Raw genomic sequence first — 12661 nt, forward strand, 5'->3', positions numbered from 1 at the left:
AAGAGATCTGCCACCTTTGCCTAGAATTGACCCTGTTAACCATGAGGAGAAGAAGAGATTAGGCAAACCACAGTCAGGAAATTTGGTCATACATTTGCAAAGGCACTCATTTCCTACCTCATGAAACGCTGCATATTTTTAAACACAGTTTGCTGAGCAAAGTGTCCGGTTATTGGGGCATCCTTTAATGACATACTATTAATTCTGTACTAGAATTTCTATATATATGAAGCTATGGATTATACTGAGAAATTCTGTATATGTAGGTAGGGCTACTGATTGTATTGAAAGCTCCAGGAATTCATTTATCATCTTCTTTTCACAGCCTCTAGGTTACTATGCAATGAAAATATCCTCTTCTAAAATAATTTTTATAGGCTGGGCGTGGTGGTGCACACCAGTAATCCCAACACTTTGCGATGCCGAGACAGGAGGATTACTTGAGCCGAGGAATTCAAGACTAGCCTGGGCAACATAATGAGACCCTGTCTCTTTATAACAAATAAAAATAAATAAGTAAATAAAATAAAAGTTTATCTAGCCAAAGAAACTTTTTAGAAGAGATTTCCTAAAAGTAATTGATCAAAATAAAAGTAGTGTCCAATAACTATACATTCTTTGAACATTTTCATACCAGGAATCTTTAAAAATATAATAAGCAAGCCTAATGAAAAGGAAGAAGCCATTGTTTTGGAAATCCAGTCTGATATTTTACTTATCCTATCTGGTCTTTGTGAGAATCACATTCAGAGGAAGGTATGTATGCCTGTGAAAGTTTTGTTCAGGTCTCCCAGTCACCTAACACTATAAACTATTTTTGGAAGTTTCTATAATTGTATTTAATTTTGTGAAAGTTAAACATTTTTGTTAATAATTAAAGCATAATTATATAAAGTAAAAGGTAAAAAATATACAACAGTATACACCCATTTAACTAATACCCCCAATTAAAACAGAGAATATTTCTATGTCTATAAAATTTCCTCATCCCATTAGAAGCAATGCCCCCACTCACTTCCAGACAAACTGTTTTCTATTCCTAAAGGTTGGTTTTGCCTATTCTTTAAGTTTATATGAATGGAATCGCACAATATTTACTCTTTTATTCTGGATTCTGTCATCCAGCATCATATTTTAGAAATATATCCATGTTGACCGGGCATGGTGGCTCAGGCCTGTAATCTCAGCACTTTGGGAGGCTGAGGCAGGTGGATTGCCTGAGGTCAGGAATTCGAGACCAGCCTGGCCAACATGGCGAAACCTCATATCTACTAAAAATACAAAAATTAGCCAGGCATTGTGGTGTGTGCCTGTAATCCCAGTTACTCAGGAGGCTGAGGCAGGAGAATTGCTTGAACCTAGGAGGTTACAGTGAGCCCAGCTCTCACCACTGCACTCCAGCCTGGGTGACAGAGCAAGACTCCAAAGCAAAAAAAAAAAAAAAAAAGAAAGAGAGAGAGGGACAAAAAGAAATTCATGTCATTGCAGTGTATCAATAATTCATTTCTTTTTATTGCTAAATTGTATTCCATTGTGTGAATATACCAAAATTTGTTTATCTGTTCCCCTATTGATAGGTAGACACTTGGGTTGTTTTTATTTACAGCTATGATGAATAAAGCCTGAGTGAAAATTCTTGTGCTAGTCTTGTACTACTGGGTATAATGCTTTCATTTATCTTGGGTAAGTATCTATAATTGGAATTGATTGTATCATAAAGTAGGTGTATCTTTATAAGAAGCTGCCAAAGAGTTTTCCAAAGTGGGCTATACCATTTTAAATGTTGTTTGGGGTTTGAATTGGGTTCAAGCCTAAAGCCAAAAGTTAGAACAAGATCTTAATCCCCTTTTATCTTTTGTAGCTCCATAGTGAACTCTGAGGCTCAGAGATTGATAATTTAAATATTAAATAGCAAGGGATGGAATTGTAAATATAAAAACAAAAAAATGGTGGTTTCAGTAGATAGATTTTAAGTGAATGCCTGTTTAGCTCCAAGTTTTGATGCAACTTCTCATTGTATTACACCACCCTGTGCCTGGGCTCCTCTGGAAAAATAATCATAATCTTCCTTACTGGGAACCAGAACTGAACATCAAGGCAATGAGAAAGGTAATTAGTAAGAGAAAAATATTAAGTGGTTAAAACTTCGCATAAATTATTAAAGGTTTTAACTACGTTTATATCCTATTTCTCTCTTCGGGTCATTAGAAAATCTTGCATGATAATTCTTACTATCTAAGAATTAATCTGACATAATGCTAGACTGCAGTCGTTATAATGTTGAAGAAAATCATGGTGCAAGTTTTATGACTTTTTTTAGGAGAAAGGGAATAAAACAAAAAATATCAAGGGATATTATTAAGCTGGCATGTTGATTGATGCCCCCTCTTAAAATGATTAGTTTTATAAAAATTTATTTTAAATTCCTGAAAATAAGTAAGTACAGTTTTTTAAATTGTAGTAAAAATAGTATTTTTCTAACAATGTTGCTATATTTCTCTGGTAAAAAAGCAATTTTAGGGGACAGATAAAGTAGGAAAGGGAAGAATTATTTATTTGAGAAATAATTTAAAACAAATATCTTAAACAGGAAATTTTCGGAACCGAAGGAGTAGATATAGTTCTTCATGTGATGAAAACAGACCCCAGGAAGTTACAGAGTGGCTTAGGCTATAATGTACTTCTTTTTAGTACATTGGACAGCATTTGGTGAGTATTACTGTACTCAAATTAAGTAGACTCACAGCAGTCATGCATCACTTTACAACAGTGAGGATACATTCTGAGAAATGTTTCCTTAGGCAATTTCATCTTATGCAAACATTATAGGGTGTAGTTACACAAACATAGATGGTATAGCCTACTACACACTTAGGCTAGATGGTATAACCTAAAGGCTACAAACTGTCATGTTACTGTACTGAAGATTTAGGCAACTGTAACACAATGGTAAGTATTTGTGTATCTAAACATGCCTAAACATGTAAAAAGGTACAGTAAGACTATAGAATAAAAGATTAAAAAAAAATTAATATACTTGTATAGGGCCCTTATAAATGGAGCTTGCAGTACCAGTTGCTGTGAGTGAGTCAGTGAGTGAATTGTGAATGAGTGTGAAGGCCTAGGGCCATATTATACATTACTATAGGCTTTATCAACACTCTACACTTAGATTACACTAAACTTATTTTTTAAATATTTTTTCTTTTTTTCTCAATAAATTAACCTTAGCTTACTGTAATTTTTTTTTACTTTATAGATGTTTTAATTTTCTTTAAGTTTTTGGCTCTTTCGTAATAGCATTTGGCTTAAAATACAAATACATTGTATAGCCATACAAAAAATATTTTCTTTCTTTATATTTTTTATTCTGTAAGCTTCTTCTGTTTTTAAAAACATTTCATTGTTTTTACTTGTTAAACATTGTTAAATATTTTGCTAAAAACTAAGATTCAAACACAAATTAGTCTAGGCTTATGAAAAAATTATTTCTGTGCATATATTTTATTAAACATGCATAGATATTTCTGTCCAGTATACACCTAGATGTAAAAATGGCTAGATCTGGGCATTTTTATGTCTGTTCAACTTTAGGAGATAATACCAAAAAATTTTCCAAAGTACTTACATCAGTTACACCTTTCCCAGTAGCGTGGAGGTTTCTCCTTGCTCCACACCCTTACCAACACATTGCATTATATCTTTCATTGCAGCCATTCTTGTGGACTTGTGCCAGTGTCTCTTTGTAGTTTTAATTTTCATATTTCTGATTGCTAGTGAGTTCATTTGCCATTTGAATAGCCTCTTTTTTGTGAAATCCTTACTCAAGTCTCTTGCTCACTTTTCTACTGAATTACCTATTGTTTTTTATAGAGTTCTTTATATGTCCCGGACATGAGCCTTTTTCTGTTGTATGTTTGTCAAATATATTCTGCCACTCTCAGGCTTACATTTTTCACTCTCTTCACTCTCTTTTTGTTGAACCAATAGTCTTAATTTCAGTGTGGTCTAATTTGCCAGTCTTTTTTTATCGTCAGTACTTATAGTGCCCTGTTTAAACAGTCTTTCCTTACCCCATAGTCATGAAGATCACTGCCTATATTTCTTCTAGAAGCTTTATTGTTTTTGCCCTTTACATTTAGACCTACAATCTACCCAGAATTGATTGGTATGTATGGTGTAAGGTGAGGTACAAGTTTTCCTTTTTTTGTGTGGATGTAATTCAATGCTGTTTTTGGATAAACCATCCTTTACCCACTGCTTTGCAGTACCTTCTTTGTATAAATCAAATGTCCATATATATCTGGATCTATTTCTAGGCTTTCTGTACTGTTCTACTGGTCTTTTGTCTATCCTTTTGTAATGTACTATTTTAATAATTAGGTCTTTTTAATAAGTCTAGACATCTGGTAGAGTAAGTCTTTCTACTTTTTCCTTCTCCATTAAAATTGTCTTAGCTTTTGCTGACCCCTTGCATTTGGACAATCAAGGTTCCCTAGAGAGACAGAACCAGTAGGAAAAAACATAGAGAGAGATTGAGATTTATTATAAGGAATTGGCTCACACAATTATGAAGACTGAAAAGTCCCAAGAATTACCGTCGGCAAGTGGAATACCCAGGACTACCGATGATGCAGTTCCAGTCTGAGACTGAAGGCCCAAAGACCAGAAAACCCGGTGGTCTAAGTGCCAATCTGAAAGCTGGATGCTTGAAGCACAAGAAGAGCAAATATATCCGTATGAGTCCCAGCTCAGCAGTCAGGCAGAGGAGTTCCTTCTTACTCAGCCTTTACGTTCTGTTTATATCTTCAGTTGCTTGCATAAGGCCCACCCACGTTAGTAAGGGCAGGCTACCTTTTTCAGTTTACTGATTAAAATGTTAATTACATACAGAAACAGTTTCACAGACACATCCAGAATAATGTTTGCCCAAATCTCTGGCCACCCCAGGGGTAAAACCTGGGACCACCTGAATGGGAGGAGCAAAGCTGATGGCATTTTATATACCAGCCTCTACCCCACTCCTACTGTCTACACACCATGATGAAACAGGCAGTAGAAACAATGTCTTTTCTTTTTTTTCAAGAGGAAGCTATGTTTAGAAAGGGGACACAGGAAAGTGACCACAGCAGGCTTGCAATTTCTGGGAGGAACTGAGAATAGTATCTGTTGCTACCACCAGTGATAGCTTGTTCAGTCCACATTCCCTATCAGGAAAAAAAGTGTAAGTAGCCCCAGCAGCAGCTTTAACCCCTGATTCCATGTGAGCTGCACAAACCAAAGTAGGCACTTTACAAATTGTTACAGAAAAGGGGTCCTGATCCAGACCGAAAGAGAGGGTTCTTGGATCACACACAGGAAAGAATTCAGGGTGAGTCCAAAGGATAAAGGGAAAGCACGTTAATTAGGAAAGTAAAGCAATAAAAGAATGGTTACTCCATAATCAGAGCAGCGCTGAGGGCTGCTGGTTTCCCATTTGTATGGTTATTTCCTGATGACATGCCAAACACAGGGTGGATTATTCATGCCTCCCCTTTATAGACCATATAAGGTAACTTCCTGATGTTGCTGTGGCATTTGTAAACTGCCATTGCACTGGTAGGAATGTAGCAGTGAGAACAAGCAGAGGTCACTTGCGTCACCATCTTGGTTTTGGTGAGTTTTACCTGGCTTATTCACTGCAACCTGTTTTATCCTCAAGGTCTTCATGACCAGTGTTTTTTGTGACCTATCTCATCCTGTGACTTAGAATGCCTTAACCATCTGGGAATGCAGCACAGTAGGTCTCAGCTTCATTTTACCCAGCCCCTATTCAAGATGGAGTTGCTCTGGTTCAAATGCATCTGACATTTTCCCCATCCCTTTTATAAGAGAAGCCTTAATCCTAAGGGTTGCAGAGGGATGAAGATCCGTCTTCTGTAACACCTTCAGGCTGAAGAGGGGTGATAATATTCCTGCCTATCTATTATGGTCTCTTGTGTTCAGGGTACAGTGAGCTCAGTCAGAAAGCATCGGTATGTCGAGGGTCATTCATAACTCCTGAGTTCTGACAAAAACGATATCTGAAAGATTAATAATTGAATATTAATTGTTGATTAATATTGACAAAAATGAATAGAATATTGATTCAGGTTTTCCCATTATCTAGTCCTCTTGTTTCTTCTGAGCAGCAGTCAGAGATCACTGGTGGGTTCCCAGGAATGAGCAGCATTAGTCTAAATTGTGGAAACAAACTTGAAAACAGCTGATGAGACTAGAACCTTACAACAGGTGTACCATAGTTCTTGAAACATATTTCTCTCTCCAGTTTCTCATTTATCCTAAGGACAAATGGTGGTAAGACCAATTTGCTTTATTATACTTGGCCTGATTATTTGTATAAGGTACAGCAAGAATAATTATTTGCCATATGGACTATTTGAATTGGCTTTGATGGAACTCTGTTCCATAAGGAATCTCGGATAAGACTTTTTTAAAGCTAAGCCCAGCCATGGGTTTGTACCCTCACATACCTAAGAGTTGGGTAAATTCCTCTTCTCATGAGGTCCCAAGATAACTTGGGGCTCCTGTATCTGTCAGAAAGTGACATTCTTTACTTACCACAGGTCAGGAACCCTATACAGAGACTGTGTAGATAAAGTATCCAGTTTTCCCAAAGGACTTTTATTGGCTTTACACATCAAGTCTGATTCCTCAAAGCACACCATTCTGGTCAAAGCCTTAGTAAAATAACCAGTGTCTCCAGTTGTGTCCTGTTGCAAAAGAAAATAGATTCTTATTGCACTTCTTGTTGCAAATATCTATATTGCCATAAATTAAGAATACTCAGGAATAGTTGTCAAATTCTGGTGAAATTGAGTAGAGAAAAACAAATATGCTCCAAATTCTGTTCACAGGAGCATACTTTACCTAATTGTTAAAAGCTGTAAATAGCTCCAAAGATGAATTGTCTTGACTCTGGGGGGGGGGGAAAGGATCAGCAGTGTTTTAAGCAACAAATTAAAAAGATTAGTTTAGTTTAGTCTGCACAATTAATTTCTGTTTGATATTCATGAACATTTCAGCTCTCTATGAGAGTTCTGAAAGATTTTTTCCTCTATTCAGAAGTCACAATCTCCAAAGTTATCAGAAACCTGCATTTAAGAATACCTATTACAATTCTATAGCTGACTATAAATGATCTTTTGAAGAGGATCAAAACAAAACAATTGTTTATGGATGACAAAATATCACACAGTCAAAAACACAATTGACAAAGCAGTTTAGTCACCTCGGTGGCATACAATGATTTTATGTAGCAATTATAACTATTAATGACCTATACTAAGTCATATCAGAATTGTAGGAGTTTCCCATCATTTTGGAACACATGCCAGTAACACATTTATGCAAATATAGCCCAAAGAAAGCTAAATACTGTTTCACATTTGACAATGCTTCCTATATGATGTTTATACCAAATAAGCCAAATTTTACCTTTACATGAGTGTACTATTTTAAACTCAATTCTTAATAAAACCTTATAGACATATCTACCCAATTTTAATGTTTGAATAATACCCCTTTAATTTTAGCCAATGGCCACACACAGAATTTCTTTTACAATTTTTCACAAACCTGCCCCAACTTGCTTAAACCTTCAGCTTTATCTTATCTAATTGTAAAATATCCTTTAACCCTTTAATATAGGCAAAAAAAAAAAAAAAAAAAAAAAAAAATCCACATTCCCATGACTTCTTATAATCTTTTGACAAAAGCACATTTCACTTTCTTTATACACCTTACATATAAAACTGTTTCTTTAGTAGTCTCAAATACATGTTACACTGTTAACTCTTGGTGACTTTTGCTTTTGGCAAAAAGCTCGGTAAGTTCAGCATTCTAATTATATACTAAGCATGGAGCCTAGGACCCAGACAGAAGTACAGATAAGGTCTGACTCTTTCCAGCATCGTATTCCATGTGTCCCAGGCCTTACCTAGCCATAAAACAGGCAAGTTACAGTAAGAGTCATGGTGGCATTTTATGAAGTATTAAGGTGGCCTAATGACCTTCAAACTGTACAACATTTCTTGCACAAATTCCCTTTCACTAATCCTTTCACAACTTAGATAGACTATGACATGCTTAGACTTTCCAACTTGTCCTAAACATCCCTCTTTTTAAACAACCAGTTGTTTTACCTTAGGACAAGAATCTACCATACAAGATTGTTTTTTATATAAAATCTGTTTTCTTTATAACCTTCTTTGCATAGCTAGGGGGCATGGCTAATTTCACATGTCCCCAGGCCCTATCTACAATCTAATGCTCCTAAATAAATTGAACAATTTTCAAAAGTCAAAGAAGCCACTTATGACCTTACAGCATTTGGAAAACCTGATACCTGACCTGCATAATTTACACCAAATGTTTACATTTTTGAAGATATTTTTGTTTTACCAATAATCTTTATTAAAACCGTTTTGATTTCTCAAAGATTACTAAAGTCACACGAACTAAAAGGCATTCTACTTTTTACTTTTGATTTTTTTAGTCAAAAAAATGTTTGATTTAAGCTCTTATTATTAATAAACTAATTAGAGCTCTTTCATATATAAACATCACACACATAATACATTTAAATACAGAGATACACAGATGATAAAGGACTCCTTCCCTAAGCTAGGAATTGAACCCTGAACCTGGGCCACCATTGTGGAAAGAGAAAGCATGGCCACACGGTTAAACAAGGTCAAGCTCCCAAGGACATACAAGGCAAGAGGGAAATCGTGTCCAGTTTTAGATTTTTGGGGGACCTGCAGCAAAGTTTGTAACTGATCAGTTTGCTGGGCCATCTTGAAAGCAGGCTTACAGGTGCCCTATGATCTCTCCTAAGGTACCCCTCTTTATGACAGAACAATACAGAAAGACAAAGTACACCAGATTGGCTACAGCTTAAGATTAGGCTTGCAAATCATTTCTTCCATTAATCAAAACTTTACAGAGGAGACAGTGATTTTACCATTCATTCAACTGGTTTGCACAGAAGGGAAGGGAAGGGACGAAGGGAAGGGAGCATTGCTTGTGGTAGTGTGAGGAAGGTGAGGTGCTCAGGGAGGCCAGAGAAAGACCTGCCCATTGGTGCCAACACTGAATCAAAAGTGCAGCCAGTCGCTTTTAAGTCAAGAAGGGATCCCTTCCAGCATTCCCATTTGCTCTCAAGGTTCCCCTTTTAGGGAGGAAAAAGCTCCCTATGTCCCACAGTCCTGTACATGCCTAATCCTCTCACCCGTAACCATAAGCAAAAGTGCAAGGCAGATTGTTCCAAAGAGAATAACAGTTAACATCCCATAGTGCCAAACCCATTCTTAGCCAAAAAGGACTTTACTGAGAGGGGCCTCTAACCCCCTAAATCTTATAAGGGATTCTAACCCTCCTACATTGGCCTTCAAACCAGGGTCAGTCAAGTTTCCTTGCTTTTTAATAAGAGAGGCTTTTACCCACTTTAACTTAAGGAGAGACTCTAACTCCCCTAAGTTGACCTCTAACCCAATGCCATCCTTTAGCTGAGTACCCCACCACTTACCCAAGGTCAGCCAACCAGTGCTGCCATCTCTTTCCTTTGGATTGGGGCTGAGGGCTTTCTTCAGTATTGTCCCTTCGGGGCTTGCCAGAAAGATGTCACGAGACCCCAACACTTACCCAACATTAGCCTTTAGGTCAGGGTTTTCTCACTATCATCCCTCCCATGGTTGCCAGAAGGATGTTACAGGAAAGGGGTCCCAATCCAGACCCCAAGGGAAGGTTCTTGGATCAGGTGCAGGAAAGAATTCAGGGCAAGTCCACAGGGTAAAGTGAAAGCAAGTTTATTAGGAAAGTAAAGGAATGAAAGAATGGCTACTCCATAATCAGAGCAGCCCTGAGGACTGCTGGTTGCCCATTCGTATTGTTATTTCTTGATGATATGCCAAACATAGGGTGGATTATTTATGCCTCCCCTTTATAGTCCATATAGGGTAACATCCTCATGTTGCCATGGCCTTTGTAAACTGTCATTGTGCTGGTGGGAGTGTAGCAGTGAGGATGACCGGAGGTCACTTTTGTCAGCATCTTGGTTTTGGTGGGTTTTAGCTGGCTTCTTTACTGCAACCTGTTTTATCTGCAAGACCTTGATAACCTGTATCTTGTGCTGCACTCCTGTCTCATCCTTTGATTTAGACTGCCTTAACCTTCTGGAAATGCAGCCCAGTAGGTCTCAGCCTTATTTCACCCAGTCCCTATTCAAGATGGAGTTGCTCTCGTTCAAACACCTCTGACAAAATAATCTCAACTGCAAAGATGAGATATAATCATTATCCAATGTTTGAAGTGCACCAACATCTTGAAACAGCAGTGTTGACAAGGCCTGTAAATATTTTACAGAGTTTCATTCTGAGCCCAATATGATTGACCAAGGCCTGAGGCACAGTTGTTTGTTTGTTTGTTTGTTTGTTTGTTTTTTAGACAGAGTCTCATTCTGTCACCCAGTCAGTGGCGTGATCTCAGCTCACTGCAACCTCCACCTCCTGGGTTCAAGCTGTTCTCCTGCTTCAGGCTCCTGAGTAACTGGGATTACAGGTGCCCACTACCATGCCCGGCTGATTCTTGTATATTATTAGAGACCTCGTTTTGCCATGTTGGTCAGGCTGATCTCGAACTCCTGACCTTAGGTGATCCTCACCCCTCAGCCTCCCAAAGTGCTGGTATTACAGGCGTGATCACCACGCACAGCCTGAGGCACAGTTTTAAGAGGTCCTGAGAAAATGTGCCTGAGGTGACTGGGCTACAGCTTGGTTTTATACGTTTTATGGAGATATAAGACATCAATCAATATACATAAGGTATGCATTGGCTTGGTTCAGAAAGGAAAGGCAACTCAAAGCGGGATTTTACAGGTCAGAGGTGGATTCAAAAATTTCCTGATTGCTATCTGTTGAAATGGGTAAGTTATTATTTAAAAACTGGGGATCAATAGAAAGGAGTATCTGGGTTAAAATAAGGGATTGTTGAGGCCAAGTTTCTTGTTATGTAGAATAGTTGGTAAATGTACTCTTATCAGACCTTAAAAGGTGCCGGACTTAGTTAAATCACTCCTGGATCAGGAAAATACTTGGACAGGGGAGGGGATTCTCTACAGAATGTAGATTTTCCCCAGGAGAGACTGCTTTGAAGAGCCATTTAAAAATAAGTCAAAGGAATATATTTTGGGGCAAAATACTTCAATTTCTTTGAGAACCTACTGTCATGTGATGCTATACCAGAGTCAAGTTGGAATTCGGTATCTCATTGCTGTGAAGTCTGTTTTTTCATTCTTAAGATCTCTGTTTTAATGTTAATACTCATTGGTCAGTTGTGCCTGAATTCCAAAGGGAGGAAGGTATAATGAGGCATGTCCAACCCCTGCTTCCCATCATGGCCTGAACTAGTTTTTCAAGTTTACTTTGGAATGCCTTGGCTGAGAGAAGGGTTTGTTCAGTTGATTGGGGGGCTTAGAATTTTATTTTTGGTTTACAGCAACAATAAATGGATATATCTTGCAAAAAAGTTACGAGACCAGCCAGAGAAGATCACTAAGAATAATTAATATCACGAAAGCAAAGGAGAATGTTTTCTCTGTAGGAAAGAAATAGGCAGTTATGAAAAAGAATTGATACTGGTTTTTAAAAACGTTGAAACTAAACAATGCTGGTAAAGTTTCTTCGAAGTTCTATTTTTTTTTTTATTATACTTTAAGTTCTAGGGTACATGTGCATAACGTGCAGGTTTGTTACATATATATACTTATGCCATGTTGGTGTGCTGAACCCATCAACTCGTCAGCACCCATCAATTCATCATTTATATCATGTATAACTCCCAATGCAATCCCTCCCCCCTCCCCCCTCCCCATGATAGGCCCCACTGTGTGATGTTCCCCTTCCCGAGTCCAAGTGATCTCATTGTTCAGTTCCCACCTATGAGTGAGAACATGCGGTGTTTGGTTTTCTGTTCTTGTGATAGTTTGCTAAGAATGATGGTTTCCAGCTGCACCCATGTCCCTACAAAGGACACAAACTCATCCTTTTTTATGACTGCATAGTATTCCATGGTGTATATGTGCCACATTTTCTTAATCCAGTCTGTCACAGATGGACATTTGGGTTGATTCCGAGTCTTTGCTATTGTGAATAGTGCCGCAATAAACATACGTGTGCATGTGTCTTTGTAGTAGAATAATTTAGAATCCTTTGGGTATATACCCAGTAGTGGGATGGCTGGGTCATATGGTACATCTAGTTCTAGATCCTTGAGGAATTGCCATACTGTTTTCCATAATGGTTGAACTAGTTTACAATCCCACCAACAGTGTAAAAGTGTTCCTATTTCTCCACATCCTCTCCAACACCTGTTGTTTCCTGACTTTTTAATGATTGCCGTTCTAACTGGTGTGAGATGGTATCTCATTGTGGTTTTGATTTGCATTTCTCTGATGGCCGAGTGATGATGAGCATTTTTTCATGTGTCTGTTGGCTGTATGAATGTCTTCTTTTGAGAAATGTCTGTTCATATCCTTTGCCCACTTTTTGATGGGATTCTTTGTTTTTTTCTTGTATATTTGTTTGAGTTCTTTGTAGATTCTGCATATTAGCCCTTTTATCAG

The 12661-nt window shown here is 37.7% G+C and overlaps 1 protein-coding gene across 3 annotated transcripts in view; it reads left to right on the plus strand.

Moving 5' to 3' along the window:
- The window catches only part of CFAP69 (cilia and flagella associated protein 69), a 74999-nt gene that overhangs the window by 43567 nt on the left and 18771 nt on the right, over nucleotides 1-12661 (plus strand). For all 3 annotated transcript variants that reach the window (XM_010354659.2, XM_030932750.1, XM_010354660.2), the window contains exons 14-15: nucleotides 638-756; nucleotides 2591-2709. In XM_010354659.2, the coding sequence (XP_010352961.2) occupies nucleotides 638-756; nucleotides 2591-2709 (238 nt within the window). The remainder of the gene's footprint in view (nucleotides 1-637; nucleotides 757-2590; nucleotides 2710-12661) is intronic.

Source organism: Rhinopithecus roxellana, chromosome 6, assembly GCF_007565055.1.
Source record: "Rhinopithecus roxellana isolate Shanxi Qingling chromosome 6, ASM756505v1, whole genome shotgun sequence".
Classification (NCBI taxonomy): Eukaryota; Metazoa; Chordata; class Mammalia; order Primates; family Cercopithecidae; genus Rhinopithecus; species Rhinopithecus roxellana.